The sequence below is a fragment of the Cucurbita moschata genome, unplaced genomic scaffold, assembly GCF_002738365.1.
Source record: "Cucurbita moschata cultivar Rifu unplaced genomic scaffold, Cmos_1.0 Cmo_Scf00051, whole genome shotgun sequence".
Classification (NCBI taxonomy): domain Eukaryota; kingdom Viridiplantae; phylum Streptophyta; class Magnoliopsida; order Cucurbitales; family Cucurbitaceae; genus Cucurbita; species Cucurbita moschata.
The window spans coordinates 1084211-1104189 of NW_019268567.1; the positions used below are offsets into that span (position 1 = coordinate 1084211).

General features: G+C 36.9%; 4 protein-coding genes across 11 annotated transcripts in view; 2 read left to right on the forward strand and 2 right to left on the reverse strand.

Moving 5' to 3' along the window:
- LOC111435898 (polyadenylate-binding protein 2-like) overlaps window positions 1-11988 on the forward strand; it is a 23603-nt gene extending 11615 nt beyond the window's left edge. The window contains exons 2-8 of one of the 2 annotated variants that reach the window (XM_023073501.1): window positions 3303-3306; window positions 9085-9190; window positions 9302-9404; window positions 9706-9776; window positions 11027-11218; window positions 11361-11482; window positions 11567-11988. In XM_023073501.1, the coding sequence (XP_022929269.1) occupies window positions 9089-9190; window positions 9302-9404; window positions 9706-9776; window positions 11027-11218; window positions 11361-11482; window positions 11567-11615 (639 nt within the window). In that variant the 5' untranslated portion in view covers window positions 3303-3306; window positions 9085-9088 and the 3' untranslated portion in view covers window positions 11616-11988. Of the gene's footprint in view, window positions 1-3302; window positions 3307-9004; window positions 9191-9301; window positions 9405-9705; window positions 9777-11026; window positions 11219-11360; window positions 11483-11566 lie in introns of those variants that run through there. The other variant, XM_023073500.1, reaches the window with a different exon arrangement.
- LOC111435894 lies at window positions 901-7913 on the reverse strand. 3 transcript variants are annotated; one of them, XM_023073495.1, is made up of 14 exons: window positions 7683-7911; window positions 7485-7556; window positions 7333-7381; window positions 6971-7116; window positions 4967-5068; window positions 4034-4090; window positions 3843-3943; window positions 3662-3743; window positions 3485-3577; window positions 2525-2589; window positions 2352-2364; window positions 2186-2263; window positions 1491-1599; window positions 901-1413 (listed from the first exon to the last, which is right to left on the reverse strand). In XM_023073495.1, the coding sequence occupies exons 1-14, from the start codon at window positions 7803-7805 to the stop codon at window positions 1310-1312; spliced, it is 1194 nt and encodes a 397-aa protein (XP_022929263.1). In that variant the 5' UTR covers window positions 7806-7911; the 3' UTR covers window positions 901-1309. The 3 variants fall into 3 exon arrangements, with proteins under 3 accessions (XP_022929263.1, XP_022929264.1, XP_022929265.1); XM_023073496.1 differs by having other exon boundaries at window positions 7491-7556; window positions 7683-7910; XM_023073497.1 differs by lacking the exon at window positions 4967-5068 and having other exon boundaries at window positions 7683-7913.
- Window positions 11989-13124: 1136 nt separating the features above from the next.
- On the forward strand, window positions 13125-18524 carry LOC111436002. Of its 5 annotated transcripts, XR_002709169.1 has the most exons (5): window positions 13126-13955; window positions 14208-14318; window positions 15287-15443; window positions 16221-16320; window positions 18219-18524. XR_002709169.1 is itself a non-coding variant. In XM_023073659.1 (3 exons), exons 1-3 carry the CDS (start codon window positions 13311-13313, stop codon window positions 15368-15370), a joined length of 834 nt encoding a protein of 277 aa, XP_022929427.1. In that variant the 5' UTR covers window positions 13125-13310; the 3' UTR covers window positions 15371-16167. The 5 variants fall into 5 exon arrangements, 2 of the variants coding, with proteins under 2 accessions (XP_022929427.1, XP_022929426.1); XR_002709170.1 differs by lacking the exon at window positions 16221-16320; XR_002709168.1 differs by lacking the exons at window positions 16221-16320; window positions 18219-18524 and adding an exon at window positions 15546-16185.
- Window positions 16338-18516, reverse strand: LOC111436001 (WEB family protein At5g16730, chloroplastic-like). Its single transcript, XM_023073657.1, has 2 exons — window positions 18419-18516; window positions 16338-18236 (listed from the first exon to the last, which is right to left on the reverse strand). Exon 2 carries the CDS (start codon window positions 18211-18213, stop codon window positions 16417-16419), a length of 1797 nt encoding a protein of 598 aa, XP_022929425.1. The 5' UTR covers window positions 18214-18236; window positions 18419-18516; the 3' UTR covers window positions 16338-16416.
- Window positions 18525-19979: the final 1455 nt, after the last annotated feature.

Genomic DNA, 19979 nt, shown 5'->3' on the forward strand with positions numbered 1-19979 from the left:
TCATATCCCCCTGTATAGTACATTCTGAGGCATTTCATGTCTGACAGGCATTTCATTTCCAACGATAAGTGAGCTAAATCAATTCATTCTTGCGTCGCCTACGGCCAAGCGACGTATGCTCGAGCCTCTAGCCTCGGTTTTAAGAGAAGGTTTTAGAAAACGAGGACAGAGAGAGACTTTTGAAAGAGACGTTATATAAGCAAGCAAGAGAGAAATAACAACGGCTCACGGTATATAACCTTGGATAGAGAGAAGTTGACAACTAGTCATATCCCCCTGTATAGTACATTCTGAGGCATTTCATGTCTGACAGGCATTTCATTTCCAACGATAAGTGAGCTAAATCAATTCATTCTTGCGTCGCCTACGGCCAAGCGACGTATGCTCGAGCCTCTAGCCTCGGTTTTAAGAGAAGGTTTTAGAAAACGAGGACAGAGAGAGACTTTTGAAAGAGACGTTATATAAGCAAGCAAGAGAGAAATAACAACGGCTCACGGTATATAACCTTGGATAGAGAGAAGTTGACAACTAGTCATATCCCCCTGTATAGTACATTCTGAGGCATTTCATGTCTGACAGGCCTAGACATGATATTTCTGAAACGTCATACTTTCTAGAAATACAAAAGTAAAACACTAGAATATGAAAAAAAAAAACATAAAGGGTTAGGCTTGTCATGGGCAACACGCCTTGGACGAGCATGACCGTGACACGGAGCAGCTTTATCGACAGGTGAAAGAGCAAAGCAGTGAGATCGATAGGGAGAGATACCATTACCTTGTTGCTTGCAACTAGCCATAGATCAGACATGACCCGTTGAAGAAAGAAGAAAAGAGAGATGAAGATTAAGCAAAACTTTGCCTTGGAGACGTGAAAATAGGATGTGAAAATTCGATATTAGAAAAGTTAATTTATATCTCAACCACGTTATCAAGTCATCCCGAGTTACGGTCGGTTTGATTGACAATTTGATTGCTATTCTAAATCTTAATCTAAGATTTTGGCATGGTTTTTTCATCCCAAGCGTTAAAACTTCCCTGCCCAAGCTATCATCACAAGACATACAACAATATCACAATGGGAAACCCATATCAGAAACTCCTAATGGATTGAAAGAAGAAAAAAAGAACCCTAATATCTTGACTTTATATAAACTACAAAGAGCATGAAACTGAATATTAAGTCCAGCCAAGGCTGCAAGTGCCTTTGATATCTGACTAATGATTAGCAGAACCAACAGTCCCCCAGTTAGAAGCATGAGTCTCAGATTGGGAAGGCTATTTTCGGCTGTTACGAAGTTATACTGGCCTCATGTTTGAATGTTCGATATAACAGATGCTCGAAACGAGTCCTCGTCGTGTATCAGAGGTGGCATACTCCACGATCCGAATGGATGTGCTGACACCTTACCACCTGATTACATGTCAAAATGATTCCATATGCTTTCATATATCAGGAACTAGTTCTTTAAGATTTTAGGACTAAATTACCTTCTTTAGTCGCCTCTTCACATCTCCTTTGGTAAAGTGAGGATAAATGAGGATCCAATGCTTTTAATAGTCTGTCGTACTTTTCCTCAGCCTCGCTCACAAATTTTGCCTGAAAATCACTACCACATAAACTTAGTACTCAGAATCAAACACCCTGTACAGCCTATGTATGCCGCTCACAAATTTGATGTTCATTTAGTTTTTCAGTTTTAAAAAAGTTTCAATTATATTTGAATTTTAAGCTTTTTAGCTGAACAGACTTTAAAATTCGAACAATATTCAAATTTTAAAATTCAAACTTTTTATAGTATATGGGTAAATAGGACGAAGTATTAAAGTTCAATGACTAAATTTGTAATTTAACCTAAAAAATGAAATGTTATCGAGTTAAAATGTAAACGATGTTTTCCCAAGACAACTCAGAAATTCCAAGTTAATGAACAGAAACTAGAATCGATGAACTCAACCATATACATCATGACAACTTATAACATCATAACTACTCTTTGTTTATAAAATTAAAATAAAATTATAATTGGACAAGGTTCATGATTCTTGGAGCGAATTCAAGAGTTGGATGTTTATTCTATGTGTCATGCAGAAAAGGATTTATTACATACTTGATATCTGATCATGTTGCTTCAGAAGTCAGATGAATAATAAGAAATTAAAATAAGGCTACCAAAACCACTCACCAGCGCAGTTGGAGCTGAAGCTCCATATATCCGGACAAACATGCGCAGAATATTGAAATTATTCTCTAGTACATCATCCTACACGAAGATCTCAGCTCTTAATTGCAGCTAAAAGGGTAAGAAAATATATTAGCAAATAGAAATCCGTGTTTATTGATAAACTCACCTCATAATCAAACCTATAAGAAAGTCATCGAGTCAACCCAGCATCAAGGGAGACCAGTGTTATGCTTGCCAAATGAATGTATTCAGATTAATTATTAGTAGACAATCAATTCAGGAGACAAAAAAGGAAATTTGTTCAACGAAGTCAAAGAGTGCAGAATAGATAATACTTACAAATCGTCAGCTATCTCAACTAGCAATTCTGAGATTGAGAGAAATTCCATATGCAAGTCATTAACCTTCACAAAACTTCAGCACAACACAATCAGACTAATAATATAAGGTGCATAATAGGTAAGAAATATTTGCAAAACTAACATGTCAGCTAAAACTAAGGAAGCACAGTTAATTTAGAATATTGACAATACTACAGAACACGGGAATGCAGTCCATATTAGGCTCGTAATTCAACCACTGGAAATCCCCAGATATTGAAGTTTTACATCAGTAGAACATTAGATTTAAATGTGCACTTGAACAGAAAATACAATATTACAGGTAGGACTAGTACATATGACGATTACTAAGCATTATTGTGAGATCCCACATCAATTGGGGAGGAGAACGAACCACCCTTTATAAGAGTGTCGAAACCTCTTCCTATCAGGCGCGTTTTAAAAACCTTGAGGGGAAGCCCGAAAGGTAAAATCCAAAGAGAACAATATCTGCTAGCGGAGAGCTTGGGTCATTACAAATGGTATTAGAGCCAGACATCGGATAATGTGCTAGCGAGGAGGCTGTTCCCCGAAGAGGGGTAGACATGAGGCGGTGTGCTAGTAAGGATGTTGGGCCCCGAAGGGGGGTGAAATTAGTGGAGGTCCCACGTCGATTGGAAAAAGGAACAAGTGCAAGCGAGGACGCTGGACCCTAAAGAGGGGTGGATTGTGAGATCCCACATTGATTGGGGAGGAGAACAAAACACCCTAAAGGTGTTGAAACCTCTCCCTAGCAGACGCGTTTTAAAAACTTTGAGGGGAACCCCGAAAGGAAAAGCCCAAAGAAGACAAAATCTACTAGGGGTGGGTTTGGGCCATTACAATTACCTCAAGTACTTCAAGAAAAGTAGATTATTAAGCTTCTAAAATGAAGGATTACATAAGATAACAACCGCATTCAAGTTGGATAGATAATTACCCTCTCTCCTCTTAACTGATACAAAAGAAGATTCAACACTCTATAATCAAATGATTTCAGATGAATAGCCCGCATTACATCTTCAACAGAGACCTAAACAAAATAGTGGGGATCAATCATGTGCACAAGCAGTCCCTACATGAATAAATAATAATAAATTAAGATTACAACAACTACCTTCCCTTTGCTCGCCAATGCACCGCATAGGTGCCTTTCCAATGCCCAATACTCCTCTCCACTTCTTAGTTCATGGATCAATCTTGGCATGAAACAAACATAAAAGTCAATTAACTATCATTCGAAGTATGTCCCAATTTCTCTCGTGGCAGAGACCATGGATTGGAGCAAATCATCAAACCTTTCTGTCAATAAGCCATGCAATTTATGGAGATTAATAAGAGGTTGAAATGGATCAGATTTGATAGCACTTAGAATCCTAGTGCTCCTTTCATTTGCTTCCTAAATCTCAGTGTCAGTATCGAATGTGAAAGTTTGTCAGCTATATGCGAGTACGTAAATGCCATGTTTTACACTATCCGGTATTAACACCTGAGATTCTCCGAAAGTGGATCCACCCAAAGCTATCTCCTCGTTCAAAGTGTCCAGCTGCAGCATGTAGATAAAATCACTAAGCACAAACAAAACAGAACCCAAGGTCATTGAGATCATAGTAAAGACAAGACTGGGTAACAAAGATAGGGGTGGCCATCAGAAACCAAAAAAACTGAGCCAACCGATCAAAACTGGCCAAACAGACTTCAGTTGGTCGGCTTAAGGATACCTGTCAATAGGTTAGCAAAACTGACCTGTCAGTCAGCCCAATAAGGGCTCAAATCAACCGAAGGTTAAAAAAAGATGTGTGTAACAGCGTGTAGCACTGCTGCAACAGCTCCTTGGGGAGACAATTATAATTATTAAAAGATTTTTTTTTTTTTTCCTATTCTAACGTCTCATTCTTTCTCCGTTCTTCCTCTCTCCTCCTTTCTTCTCTACTTATTTTTTTTATCTTCTTCTTTTCTTTCTTTTTCTTCTCCTTTTCTAACATGAGGAAGCTTTATCTCATGGACTGTGTCAGATGTTCTTCTGATGTACTGTAACGTCTTTCTATGGATTAAAAAGTCAGGTTGTTTATCTCATTTCTTAGTTCTAACAGCTCAATGTGTATGACGATGAGATTTTAATTTTAGCTTTGGGTTTACCACATATGGCTCTCAGGGTTTTTGTTCTTCCAGAAGCTGAAAGTTTTCATTTTCTGACACTATATAATACCATTTCTACACAAAAAACAGTTTAAGAAACTAGACAAAATATGAATCACATAAGTGCTGCATGCATCTGGTAGAAGAGTTAAACATCCTCCTACAGTCGTATTAATCATTGAAGAGTTTTTTCTTTCCTACTGCAACATTATCCTTGGAAGTTTATGCACAGCTAATTTTCCACCAAAAACAATTAATTTTGAAGAACAGAGTAGGACATCACCTGATATATGTAACTTTCAGTAAATGAAAGAATGGGAAAGTATTTGAATATACATTGAGGGTTGTTTACATCCATTCCGTGAAACATGAAATAAGATCTGAACTGCAAAATGTATTTTAATGTCAGCTTGTTGTATGGCAGAATTGTCATAGCCTAGGTTTGCTAATGCAAAAGATTATAGACATAAAAGATTATTTTTAAGGAAAAAGACTAAACGCCCGAACAAAAAAAGCATTATAGCAAAAGATTCTAGACATAACAGAATTATTTTTAAGGAAAAAGACTAAATGCCCAAACAAAAGAAGCATTATAGCAAAAGATTCTAGACAATACAGAATTGTTTTTAAGGAAAAAGACTAAATGCCCAAACAAAAATAGCATTATAGCAATCGTTTGCCTTGATACCTGAATTAAACAAGAACAAAGGTTACAAAATTGGGAGAGGTGATAGACATCTCCCAGGCCCACATTATGACTTACAACAATAAATAAATAAATAACACCTTCCCAGTTTAGATCATAAAAAAGGAGGGAAAAAATCATTGAAAAGAAAGTACATCAATTGGACATATTAATCTCTTTGAAGACCATGTTTTCAAATCTCACCGATCCAGACATCAATAATTCAACACATTCTCCTACTTCTCAATTTCCACTCCATGTAACATCTTCTAAACCTGAGATTCCAATGTGTGGAGATGAAACGCCAGCAGTTTTTTGCAAAATCACCAAGAAGGAATTCTTAGGTGAGCACCTCCAAGTCCAAGTCCCTCAGATCAATTAACCTTTGAAAACCCTAACTTTTCTCCATTAACTGATTACAAAGGAAATATTTTCATAAAAAGTCCTGCACTCAGCTAATTTGAAACCACTTAGCTTTGGAAGAAAGAGGGCTGAAACCCCTAAGCTTTGGAATAATGTGGGGGCAGCAGGGAAGAACTGAACCAACCCAACTCGTCTACTCCATATATGTAAATATGCCCATATTCCATAGGAGGCATATTCCAACTAAGTCTCCAAACACCTTGAGCTAAGAAAGCAAGATTTTTTTGGGTTTAAGCTGCCAATGTCGAGACTGCAGGAACAAGTAAAGAAAAACATAGCCCACATCACTAACGGCAACCTCTCTCACAAGCCACCCCATCCCATTGAAGAAAGAAAGCCATTACTGAAGTGAGTATCTTCTTGACTCTGCCAAGGAATTTTACCCACTAGGGCTACAAGATTCTGGCCATTGGAAGATGCATTTCATTTGAACATCCTTCAAGAACGCCAACAGAGGAACAAGAAGAGATTGGACTTCAATCATTTCTCTTAGGAAGTTTCCTATTGGAATAGTCGTTAATCAGAGACAAGAAAGACTTCCACCAGTTGGAATCAAGGTTCCATCTTTCCTGCCACTGTTTTCTGACTTCAGTATTTACAAGAGGAGCCTCTTTCATTTAAGGTCATTTCAACCCAAAGCACACAACGAGAGTTCTGAGATTTTTTAAATAACTTAAATTTCCTCATGAAAAAGCACCACCTTCACAACTTCCATCGACAAGTAAAAGCATGTTCTAAAGAAAAGGAAACATAGTTTTTATGACCACCCTCCAAAATTTTGATTCCACTTTTCCCCGAATATAGCAACAACCTCAATGCTCAAAACCTTATGCTACCACACGCTTCCACGCTGGATAATATGAATTTGCAATGATCCAATGTAAAAGGAAAAAAATTAAGGATAGATATACTTGATGCAGAGAAGAAGTGCTCTATGACCTCACTCAAACTAGCACAAAAGGTCATGACAATCAAAGGGGAACTACATGGTTAAAAATTAATTAAAAAAAGAAGGAAATAGTATTTTGTAGTTACTGCACCTTAACAATAGAAAAGTAGTACAATTTAAAGATTGGATTCTGATTTCCTTTATATATTAGTAGCATCAATGTGACACATGATGTCAATTTTTTTACATTCAACAGAAAAAAGAAAAAAAAAATTATACCATGCACTTACAAAATCTTCGAGCGTAGAATTTGCACGCTGCATTGCATCCAAGCCAACCATAGCCATTTCCCCACAATAGTTCATGGAAGAACCAAAATCCAGCTTATTGTCACCATAAGGCTGCAAAGTGGTTTCCATCTCCTTTCCCCTATAGCCTAAAACAAATTGAGCCATGAAAAACAACCAATTGCAAGGCCACTAGACCCACAACAGATAAATAAAATCTTTCTCCAAGAGCAAACATCAATGTATACCCTAACACACAGCAATAAAAACACCCTAACACACAGCAATAAAAACAATCATTCTACAACTTTTCTTAGTTTGTTGACCTACATCTTCTGATTATTTAGACCATAAGGATAGAGTACCTCTATCGCCAAGCAGCAATGATGCCTCACCAAGAAACTCTTCTGAAAACTGTAGAACAAAATAAAAGTTGATGGCAAGGGTAGATGTAGAGTCCTTCCAACAATTACAGACACTAATAAGATCAATCAAAGTCGTCAGTGGCATTGCTTACACTCACCTTCGGCATGTATTCAGAAACCAAATTGAATTTATCTTCAAAGTCAAGCTCTCCACAAGGTTTCACCTAATATACAATTCAATTATCAAACAAACTCACATCAATATGGCAATTCATCAAAACCTTTTATGCAAATATTCGACAAGGAACTTTAAGATCGTAAAGCAGGGATTATCTTAACGAAGAACGTACCAAAAGGAGAACGAAATTAGCAATGAATTGATTGGAGGAAGATGAAGACGTCATAGCGATACCGTGCGACTCCATTGACGTAATGAGTTTCTGTACTTGTTCTAGTTTCCTTAGTTCTTCCATTGTTTTCCCTCGTCTCAGTTCCTTCACACCCAGAAAATGAAAACATTAGCGAAGCCTGAAACGTCCCCCGCGGGCCGCCCAAGTTCGAAACTTCGCGCAATTTTTTATTTTTCATTTTTAAGCGAATAAATGGCCAAGCCATTATTATGAATAGCGAACGTTAAGATAATAAATTGGACCAAAATACCCTTCTACTTTAATCAAATAAATCAACCTTCAAATTAAGGGATAATTAAACAAATCAAACTAACTAAATATTGAAAGAAATGAAAAATAATAATAATAATAATTATTATTATTATTAATTAATTAATTAATTAATTCACACCAAAATATATATATATATATATTTTTTTTTTTTATACCTAATTGTTATAGCGGAAGTGGAAGTAAGATTAATCGCACTTACAAAACCCACAAATATATATTAAATAGAGAGACACAAAGATTTACGTGGTTCGGAGATAATAAATTTCCCTACCTCCATACATGGTAGCCAATCACTATAATTAAAGTGTTTACAAGGGTTTTTTCATACTCTCACACTACAAAGTCTCTTTTACAAAGTTATTCTCAATTGTCCGAAGATAAATACAAAATGATAATGACTCCATATCTCAAAACAATGTTGGATAAGTTTCTGTTGTTAGGATCGATACCAGTTGTTAGCTCTGATACCAATTGTTATGATCGCTCAACAATGCACACACTCAACACAAAGAACAGGAGAGATAAAATACAAGGAGGAATATTGGCTATGTTATTAGGATGGATACCAGTATCAGTTGTTAGCTCTGATACTAATTGTTAGGATTGCTCAACAACCACACACTCAACACAAACAACAGGAGAGAGAAAATACAAGGAGAGAGAATACAGAGAAGTAAACCTAATAATCTAATATCTAACGAATTTTTACCAAATATCTACCATATATATATATCTCTATCATATGTTTACCGAAATGTCTTCCAAATATATGTCTATTAGATCTAGGCATCAGACTATCTATCCCAACCTTTGGAGAGGCCAAACAAACTAATTCTCACACATTAATTAAATAAATTTGAACTAAATAAGGGTTGACATAATAAAACCACCCACCTGCCAAAACAATACCAAATGAAGCAACAAATTTCTGTAGAGCCTAAATGGGCCGCTGAATATAGTTGGGTCGTGAGGTGGAGCAACTCTCTGGGCCCAACGATTCCGATTCTGTGCAGGCAGTTCTACGCATCGAGGAGATTTCTAGAAACGAAGGCGGAATTGCGAGCGAAAGAGAGATGGAGGAAGAAGAGCACGAGGTATACGGTGGAGAGATCCCAGTTGAAGGGGAGATGGACGGAGACGTTGACATGTCAGTCGCCGATGACGACGCCGTCAAGGTTTCCATTGGTTCTCTCTTTCTGTTTCTCCTGCTTGGAAAAAGAAACCAGAAGAAATAATTCTTGTGATTTTTTGTTTCTTTGTTCATTGTGATCGTGTATGCGTTTCAGGAGCTTGACGAGATGAAAAAGCGTTTGAAGGAGATGGAGGAGGAAGCAGCGGCTCTCCGAGAAATGCAGGCCAAGGTTGAAAAAGAAATGGGAGCCGTCCAAGGTCGTTTTCTCATGATTACGTGTTATTGTTTTCGTTTATTAAGCCTTTAGTAATGGAATTTTCTGAATTTAATTGGTTTCGTTGCTGTGATATTGTAAGCGATATGGAAGAAACTATGATTTTGGGTGATATGGATGAACGAATTATGATTGTGATTTTGGTGATATTTCCTTGTCATAGTTTCGCTCATATGGATGAACAAATTATGATTGTAGCTTTTGACAGAAACCAAAATTTAGTTATCCGATCATGTTGGTTGGAAGTTTATTATTTATATCTATGATTGTTATGCTTGATGCAGATCCTGCTGGTACATCAACTAGTCAAGCAGGCAAGGAGGAGACTGACTCACGATCTGTATTTGTCGGCAATGTGAGAAGAAAAATGTCCCTACCGATGTTCTTTAGATTCAAGAAAAGCTTTTTAGTTGTTTGATCTTTGAAAAAATGTTGTTGAAATGAGAAATTTCTGCAAAAAATTCAAAAAGAAGGAAAGAAAGAAAGAAGAAATTTGTGAATGATGGTTGAAAGACTGGTTTAACGGGAAAAAATCAGTGAGAAAAAGAAAGAAGAAAAAAAAAAAATCTGAAATATCAAAAACCATTAGTGAATTGTAGCATTTAGGGGAAGGGGACTATTTCTAGTTGAACTTATGCTGTTGAAAGACATGCGCTCTGGAGGCTGGAACTGTTAGATGTGGAATAACGATGTCGATGGTTCAGCTACAGTATGCTAGGGGTGTCTCCGAGGAAGCAGAGGCATTGTCATTTGTGTCTCACAAATGAGCCATTAAGGACGAGGCGAGGGTGTAAGATAATCGCTTTTTTGTGGCATTATTTTTCGAGTTTGTGCTTCGTTTGACCCAGTTAGACCAAGTATAGGATTTTAATGCATGCATTTCCCCTTAGCCAGTAACCTCTGAAAGAACTAAGAAGATATTAACTTATTAATCTAAGACTTTTCCTTTTAGTTAGAAACTCAACGTGTCATCGTCGTGCAGAGAGTCCATGCTTATTTCATTGTTAGATTGCAAAACTATGTGGACTTATATAAGATTAATGTGGGAAAGCTTCTATGTTGAAGAATAAACACCTCATTCTCAATCATTTCTAATATAGAACTGTTTTGTACTTCTTGTAATGGATTTCTTAAACATGCATCTGTTATGTGATTCTCATGCCTTTAAATGAATGACACTTTAGTGTTACATATGTTCATTTAAACATATGATTTGGATCTTTGTGGCGACTCGGTGATTTGGTTAGAGTTATTTTTCTTGGCATAGTTTATGATTCTCTTCCCAGCCCATTGGAAGTTTGTTACTTCTTAATGTTGCTCTGGTGTATCTTATCCCAATACTTTGTTGATTGTGTGTGATAAAGTGTTCTTCTCTCTTCTTCCCTTTTTTTCTTTTATTTTTACAAAGCTTCTTGATTTGTAGCCTTCTTAATCATAACAACATACGAACTTTAATTCTTGCTGTCTGATCTTTTCTCAAAGGAATTGCTAGTATATTTATGTAAAGAACAGAGAACTCATAGAACTTTCTATTCATTGTTGATGGCACTTTACCATTTTATGTTTAAAGCTCTGTTTCAAGAATCAAAATCCTTGTGTTTGAAGGTTGACTATGCATGCACACCCGAAGAAGTGCAACAGCATTTCCAATCCTGTGGTACTGTCAACAGAGTGACTATTTTAACTGATAAATTTGGACAGCCGAAGGGCTTTGCCTATGTAGAATTTCTTGAAGCTGATGCTGTTCAAGAGGCCCTCCTTCTGAATGAATCGGAGCTTCATGGACGGCAACTCAAGGTGAGTCTTTCATTTTTCTCGGTCTTCGCCGAAAAAAAGAAGAAAAAAAAGTTTCTGGAAGGAGAAACCTTTCTGGTTCATTGGTTTGGTATGAATGTAGAGATATCATGCGTTTATTATTTGCTGCCATGATCCATTCCAGGTTTTGCCCAAGAGAACAAATGTTCCTGGTATGAAGCAATATCGTCCCCGTCGTTATAACCCGTACGTGGGTTTTAGGAGACCGTATGCACCACCGTATTTTTATTCACCTTACGGCTATGGGTACAGTTTCGAGTGTCTTAATCCTGCATCGCCACGAAATACTTGATTTTGCTAATTTCTTGATCCTTCAATATCCCATTGCAGGAAGATGCCTCGGTTTCGAAGATCAATGAGGTACATGCCCTACTATTAGATGCTAACATTGTTCAGCCTTGATAAGTTTGTCCTGAACGAGTTGTTGGTACTTGCTTCTGATCCTTGAGAGAGCTCAGAAATGATGTATGTCTATATTTACAATCTGTTATTGCCCAAACTATCTTGGAAATTCACAATAATCAATTACTTTGCCGCTTCAATAAGCTTTTGCTCTATGACACTCTCAGAATCCATTGCCCAGCTTTAAGTCGATAGAGCTTTTAGACGATGTTTGAGAATGATTCTTGCAAATACTTATAGGAAAAAAGTTAAGCCCATTGTCTGAACTGAGCTGGATATGATGCTTGTCTGTGCCGAAGAACTTGGAATTGAGCCATACTTAATGTAACATGGGTAAGATTTATATTTCCCATAAGTTTTCTTTGTTTTCAGTTATATCGGCAAATGTTGGGGCAGTTTGCATGCACAGGAAAAAGGTTAAGAACGTGTATTCTCATTGATATTCATAATCTTGTGTATTTTCATTGATATTCATAATCTTGGATAGAAGCTATCTACCAGTACCTAAACATAAATTAGATTAAAATAAAATATACTATAAATTAAATTTTAATAATATATTCTCTAAATATTATATCGGTTTCTATGATATAGGATTCATTTCCTTCAGATTTTTTTTTTATTATATAAATTGGTGCTTATTAGATCACCCTGGCAAACTATAATTTGTCAATCTATGACGGTTTTATATCTCAAGTTTTAACCTTCGAAGTAAATTAGACTATTTGAGCATATAATAATACTAACAATAAATTACTTTTTTTTATTTTACTAAATTTGATTAAAACGTGTAAACATGGTATGGTCATTATAATTCTTTTTAATTTCATAATTTTTCGAGTAAGGTGGACATTTTAAAATTTTAGGAAGTAAATGAATCTATTACTAGGTACAAATAATTTTTAATAAAAAAACTATCTATTAAAATTAAGTAAATCATTGTAAAACTGACCAGTTAAATATAAATATATGATTTAGTTTCTAACGTTGGAGCATTCTTTTAGTTTAATGATTATTATTTATAAAATTCAATCAACTCTCTAACACTTCAAAAAAAAAAAAAAAATAAATAAAATAAAATCAATTATAAGCTTACTTAAATTTGGTCTTAGGCTACTTACATTAAACTCCTAATAAATATTTTGTAGTTTATTGGTGGTGGAGGAGTGGACGTTTTGAATATCACTATACTATTAAATATCTTAAGAGTATTCAAATGATCCAAGAAAATCAAATTATCCAACCAAATATCATTATACTATAAAATATCTCAAGAGTGTTCAAATGATTCAAGAACTCAACTAATCTGAACTATCCAATCAAATTATATATTTTTATACGATTTGGGTGGGCTGAATTTTTAGAAAATAAAAAATTTAAATTAGTTTGCGAGTTGAAATTTTTTTTTACGTAATAAGGCTTAAAATAAAAGATGCTTCTTTAAGCATAGTTAAAAAGAGAATATTTACGGCGAAGTGCCACAGCGCCATTCCACTGGCACGCCACTCTCAGGTCTTCTCAGACGCCTGTGTTGCTCATGTCCACTGTTATCACCCCGAGTGACCAACAATCTCCATTAATGGTAACTCTGCTTCTACCCATTTTCGTTCCTGAGAAGAAGCATTAAACATCTTCAACAAGCGACCTCAAATTCTCCTGTATTTCTCTGAAAATGTCATTGCCTTCTCAGATTCTCTTCAGATGTTCGAGCCGTTTGAAGTCTTGTTGCTTCCCCAACTCCTTTCCTACAAACAACAGTTTCTTCTTCTCTCTCCCAATTTCTCCTCGATCCTTCAATCAACTTCATCAATTCCATCTTCATGCACATAACAATTCAACCTCCCGCTTTCGGAGTTATTGTCAATACGGCATTGGAGCTTTCGAATCTGAAGACGTTGCGCAGAGTAACGACAAGGATGGTGGCGATTTCGATTTAGAATCGGTTCTTTTGTTTTCTGAATTGTTTTCTCTCTTTTCTTCGGCTGTTTTCTTGGTTGTTTTTGTTGTGAATTTCGTGGGTTCGAGTTCGAAGAGAGCGCTTAGGGTATTGATGGGTGATAGGGGTTTGATTTGGGGGTTTTCGCTGCTAGTGGCTACCGCTGTTCTTAACTCGTGGATTCGAAGACGGCAATGGAGACGAATTTGTGGGCGAAAACGGAGCGGTGGGTTGAAGGTGGATTTGTTGGATAGGATTGAGAAATTAGAGGAGGATTTTAGGAGTTTGACGACTGTGATTCGGGCCTTGTCTAGGAAGCTTGAGAAGTTGGGCATAAGGTTTAGGGTAACACAAAAAACTCTGATGGATCCAATTGTTGAGGTATTCTTATCTCTCTTTTTTGTTTGTGATCTGTGTTAATACTCATAACTGGTGAATTAAATTGCTTAATTCTTCTTTGGGGTTAAACCTGTTTAGCATCACTGTTCTTGTGGGTATATATATATTTTGATTCATGGGATGGAAATTATTGCATGGTTTAGATTTTTCATTGAGCTGTTGTTTTTGTTTTTGTTTTTGTGTGTCCGTTTTCCTGTAAGATTGTTTTGTGTTTTTGTTTGTACGCTATTAAAGACTGCAGGTTTAGCTCAAAGAAATTATGAGGACACTCAAACTTCGGCTGTGCAAGAAGATGTTCTTGAGAAAGAACTCCTTGAAATACAAAAGGTCTTACTAGCCATGCAGGTAAAAGTTCAAATGATTATTATAAACTCTGTCGTTTACATTTATTACTTTTTATATGTTGTGTTAGGAATCGCGAACTTTCACAATGGTATGATATTGTCCACTCTTTGAGCATAAGTTTTCGTGACTTTGCTTTTGATTTTCCTAAAATGTCTTGTATCAATGGAGATAGGGTTCTTAATAATCCTCAACAATCTTCCACTCGAACAAAATACACTACCGTAGAACCTCCCCTGAGGCCTTCTTCTCTGGAGCTCTCAAACAACCTCCCCTTAATTGAGAATCGACCCCTTCTCTGGAGCCCTCGAACAAAGTACACCATTTGTTCAACACTTGAGTCACTTTTGACTACACCTTCGATGCTTACAACTTCTTTGTTCGACATTTGAGGATATTGACATGACTAACTTAAGGGCATGACTCTGATACCATGTTAGAAACCATGATCTTCCACAATGGTATGATATTGTCCACTTTGAGCATAAGCGCTCATGGCTTTGCTTTTGATTTCCCCAAAAGGCCTTATACCAATGGAGATAGTGTTCCTTACTGATAAACTCATGATCTGATCTTCTTCTTAATTAGCCAACGTGGGACTACTCCTCTCAATAATCGTCTGGATGGATGTATGAGATTGGATGAGGGTTCCTTGGCTTCAATGTATTATATATACTTATTTCACAATCAATAGGCAAACTATTGACCAACTTTTATAATTTTTTGAGGAATCCTTAATTTTGTCTTTGGACTAATTTAATATATGCGATACGTTATTCGATTATGTATGCTCTTGAGATGATCTTTGTTCATCTTGTGATTCTGATGTTAGTCTTACAAGAAAAGCAGGTTGATTTTGGTAAGATTTCATTGTTTGGTGTGTCAATTACGCAATATCGTTCTAAGAATGAGGCTAAAAAATGAAGTTCGCTAAAAACTTACTGGAGTTTCTGCAATGATTTCATGTGTAGGAGCAGCAGCAAAAGCAACTTGAGCTGATTATTGCAATAGGAGAAAAAGGGAAGCTGATGGAAAGCAAACAGGCACTTGATTAAGAACGAACAAGAATGGAAAGACGCAATTCTGCCAATGAGGGTTCAAAAGAACGGGAAGCTTATGAAATCTGAGGTAGGATCCTCATAAAACATTTCCCATTCATTATCAATCTTTTTTGTTGCGATTTTAAGTTAGAACTTGCCTCTTCCTTATATTTATAATTGAAAAAAGCAGCAAATTGATTAATAGAAAGGTAAGGAGCTTGCAAAACTTATGATTTGGGTTTAGTAGAAGAGCACTGAAATGGAATATCTACACAATAAGAAGGATTGTTTCTATACTTGTGTTCTTGTGGCTGCTGTTTTTAAGTTTTCAAGTTTTGGTTGAGCCTTTTGAGCAATGGTATGGACCGTGGAATTTGGAAGATTCATAGAGCATGATGAAGAACTTGAATTGTCTAAGAGTCGTAGTTAAGAGTTGAGTGAATTTAGAGTCGAGACTTGGATGATCATGACATGAAAGTGTAGACGACCACCTACAATGGAAATGAAAGAAGCAAAATGATGGAACCGATGATATATTAGAAAAGAACGAACAGTCAATGGAGCCAACTTGAGCATAGCTTTATTGATTAAGACATATGTTCTCAATCAAGAAGTTAGAGGTTCGAGTTCTCCCACCCCTTATTGAACTCAGAAAAACATTCCATGGTGAGGGACATGTTGGAAAGGTTCTAGATGTGTTCGGGTTGAATGAAATTTTCATCTTTGAGTGAACGTGTTAAGCATGATAAATGTAACCTTCGGACTTGGTCTGTCATTTAACTCGTTGAGTTTAAGATGTGATAATTATGGTACATAAACCCGTGTAATCATCTCTACTTGAACAGGGATGATATCAATTATATAGGTTAGATTCATCATACAGATACACTCAAAGAACCGCGTCCCATCTCGAAGGGCCTCATTCTGTCAAACATCAATTGCGATCAGGTGATTCTTGAAAACAGGTATGTGACAGAAAAGAAACTGATAAATACAGAATGGTAAGCTCTACTTGGTATGGTATGAATTTACAGTTTTACAGAAAAAGATGAGAAAAGAATTCACTCAGGTGATTGTTCCTTCTTGGGCGGAACGGTCCTCCTCCTCAACATCAAAAGATCCCCAAATCTCCTCATCAATGCCTTCTTCTTCCTTGAATTCCTATCACCATCCATCTCATCCAGGTTCCCCTCTTCCAACTGATCAAGATCCTCATCATTCATCATCTCCCCATCTTCACCACACTGAGAAAATGAGTGCTTCCTTTCATGTTTCCTGGGGGAACCAGGCGAGTCGACATCGTCAAAAATCGACCCTTTAAGCGTCTCCTCCATTTCAGGCTCTTCCTCCTTCTCTTTCTCTTTCTCTTCTTCCACCTCCTTCTTCTTCTCTGGCATGATCCTCATGTCCAAGAAACTGAAACTGAAAGCCTTCCCTAGCCTTCTCCCAAATGTATCTTCCTTCTCCACTGGAGTTGGACTCGGATTCGGATTCGGAGTCGGACATGGACTCAACGGTGGCTTCGATCTTGTAATCTCCACTTGCTCCTTGCCTTCTTCTTTGCTCTTGCCTTCTTCTTTTCTCTTGCCTTCTTCTTTGCTCTTGCTTTCCTCTTGGCTCTTGCTTTCATCTTTACTTTTGTTTTCTTCTTTCTTATTTGCCTCTTCTAGCAACTGCTTCAGCTCCTTAATCTCCTCTAGAGATGCAGCTTGGCTGACTTTGAGAGTTTCATTCTCACTGCTGACAAAATCCAATGCATTTTCCTTCTCAGCCAAACAGTCCTTTAGCTGTGAATTCTCTTCTATTGCAATCCCTGCAGCTTCCTTGGCCACACTGGCTTCATTTAAGGCCTGTTTTAGAATGTCCCTCACTTTCTTAATCTCTTCTTTTGATGTCATGTTCTTAAGCTCTGCTAGCCTCAGGGCATCCGTCAAACGGCGATTCTCTTGCTGGGCATTGTATCTGTCTTCTTCAGCACTTCTTATGCAGTCCACTAAGCTTGTTTCTCTCCCACTCCATGCCACTAGAGACTCCTCTGCTTCCGATCTCAGCCTGTCCACTGTGCTCTTGTACAAATCTGCATCTTTTCTTGCATCTTGCAACAAAGATTTGTACTTTTCCTCTGTGTTTTTCAATGTTGTTTTCAAATTCTCTGCTTCATCTTTTGTTTGCATTAACTCCTCTTCGACTGTGCTGTATTTTCCCTTCAAATGACTCGCTTCTGTTGCTACCTCTTTCAATGCCATTGCTAGATCATCCATGGCTTTCTTGTTGTTCTCCTCTGCCTCTGTAGCCAACTTTAGCTCGTTGTTTAGCAGAAACAGACAGTGTTTTGTCGATTCGAGCTCGGATTTCATCCTGTCGAATTCAATTTTTGTTGTAATGCTCTGTTTTGGATTGTAGATGTAATTGGTGATGGAAGAACATTTCTCAAGTTTTTCACGAAGGGATTGGATCTCTAGTTTTGATTCTTCGAGCGCAATCTTCGTCCGTTCGAGCTGTTTTGTCTGTGCAGATAGCAAATCCTTGGTTTTCTCTTCTGATTCTTTGGAACTTTTGTACTTTTTTTCGAGTTCTTCAATTCTTGTTTGGCTTCGTGATTCAGAGCGTTTCAAAACAGAGAGCTCCTTCGCCATCTTTGCCAAATTAGAATCCTTCTCTACCAATTTAAGCTCCAATTCCTTAGCTTTTCCCATCGCCAAGTCTCTGTCTCTCTTCACAGATTTCAACTCTGTAATGAGTTCTATATCGACCTCGTCCGCCATTTTCTGTATCTCATTAAACATTAGAAGCTCTGTTAAAGCTACTTCGTCTTCCTCTGCCACTACAGATTTATCATCTGTCTCCTCTGTTTGCATCTCAGAAACTCAGATCAAATCTCCTGATGAATGGGAAAAACAAACAAAACCCAGATTTTCTAGACATCAAAATTCATTAGTAAATGAAAAGAAACGAAGAAAGAATCAAAGTTGAAGAACAGGAAGATTCAAGGAAGAAGAACAGGTCAAATGGCAGAAAACCTGAATCATTCAAACCAAACTTCTGCAAGAAAGGGAAACATACCGAACCCGAGTTGGTGAAAGGTGAAAGAACAGGCAATTCCATTCAAAGGAAAACGATAGAGAATTGGGAGATTGCAGTAAATTTGGGAGAAGAAGATGAATTGAGAAGAAGAAATTTGGAGAGAGAGAGAGAGAGAGAGAGAGAGAGAGAGAGAGAGAGAGAGAGAGAGAGAGAAAAAGAAGAGAGGTTTGGAAATGAAGGAGAACCCGATGTTGGCGGTGTTCCAGTAAACCAACCAGCGGGCTGAAATCTTTGTCGATGCTAAAATATTAAAATGCTAGAGAAGCCAATTAGGCCTTTTTAAGTAATGGTATAATAATTATCGTATTATATTATTTAATGACGTGTTAAATATCGAACAAAAATAGTAAAAGAGTACCAAAAGGTTTAGCTTTTATTGATGCTCCAATTGTATAAATGTCAATTCTCGACATGATTGATCCATGTTCTATCGTAATGCTCCGAGAAGCAAGTTTGCTTGGCAACTAAAGCTAGCTTGGCCGAGCCATGACCAATTGATTTGCTTAGCCTATCATATGGTTTTTTTTTTTTTTTAATGTTGTTATGAATCAAGACTTGGATATATTTTTTTAATTAAAACAATTTTTTATTGGATAGTTTAGCCAAAACAACCTATAATTCATTTTTTTATAACTATTTTTGCTAGAGGGGTGGTTGGAAATCAACAGATAACTCCCTTATAATGAATTTTCAATTTCAACCTTTTTTTCTAAAGGCAATTGGATTGGGCGGATATATATATAAAACCGGGGTACTCAAAAGCACCGTTACCAACGGTGCAATCTATGGTGCCTCCAAGGCATCCCGCCCCCTTCCAAGTGATTCAAATAAAATAAGGCAAGTTAGAATCACCAACCAAATCAAAAACTCAATCTTAAACTTCGGAGTGGAAGATAGCAGAAGGCGAGTTTTTTGGATGTTGGCAAACGGGCATGAGAAGGAGCATCGTTCCCGAAGATCCTTTACTAAAACCCTGGAAAGCCGCCTCTTCCTCGTTTTGCTTTTCTATCTAAGGCTCTTTTGGAGTAGAATGAATGAAGCTAATGTGCATTGAGTTTAGATGAAATCCGGGTTGACCTTATTGTCTCACGAAATTTATAATTATAATTTTGAGGCTAAATTACAAAATTTGTCCTTATCATTTGTGCTTAACTGAAACGAGAATAGTAAATAAAATTTAGAGATTCAAGTTGTTGGGGTGCGAAGAATGGTATAAATAAGTGGGGGAGAAAATGAATTTGATTTATACTTTTGAATTTGATTTATACTTTTGAAGGCTGCAAAAGGAATTTTCCTCTTTGAAACAACCAATTTTATGACCGAACGGTGGCGCTGGGTTTTTATTTGTTTCCAGTTTCTTAATTGGTTGATTTTGTAGAATCAATTAACAAGTAGCCGCAACAAATCTACATTCTACACGAGATCGAATTTGAAATCTACATTGTTTGGTACGTGACAAACGCAGTTGATGGCTGTTGCGGATTCTGAAGAATCCAGCATTGACGGGCCAATATAAAACCACATATTAAGTTCTAACCGA

Bases quoted from the DNA above. Each gene is read 5' to 3' on its own strand.
- LOC111435894 (XM_023073495.1), bottom strand. From the start codon at position 7,805: ATGGAAGAACTAAGGAAACTAGAACAAGTACAGAAACTCATTACGTCA. The intron at 3,944-4,033 runs GTGTTAATACCG...ACTGAGATTTAG, and splicing joins CCACTTTCGGAGAATCTCAG to GAAGCAAATGAAAGGAGCAC. The intron at 3,744-3,842 runs GTTTGATGATTT...TTTCATGCCAAG, and splicing joins CATGGCTTATTGACAGAAAG to ATTGATCCATGAACTAAGAA.
- LOC111436001 (XM_023073657.1), bottom strand. From the start codon at position 18,213: ATGCAAACAGAGGAGACAGATGATAAATCTGTAGTGGCAGAGGAAGAC.
- LOC111436002 (XM_023073658.1), top strand. From the start codon at position 13,311: ATGTCATTGCCTTCTCAGATTCTCTTCAGATGTTCGAGCCGTTTGAAG. The intron at 13,956-14,207 runs GTATTCTTATCT...ACGCTATTAAAG, and splicing joins TGATGGATCCAATTGTTGAG to ACTGCAGGTTTAGCTCAAAG. The intron at 14,319-15,286 runs GTAAAAGTTCAA...TTTCATGTGTAG, and splicing joins AGGTCTTACTAGCCATGCAG to GAGCAGCAGCAAAAGCAACT.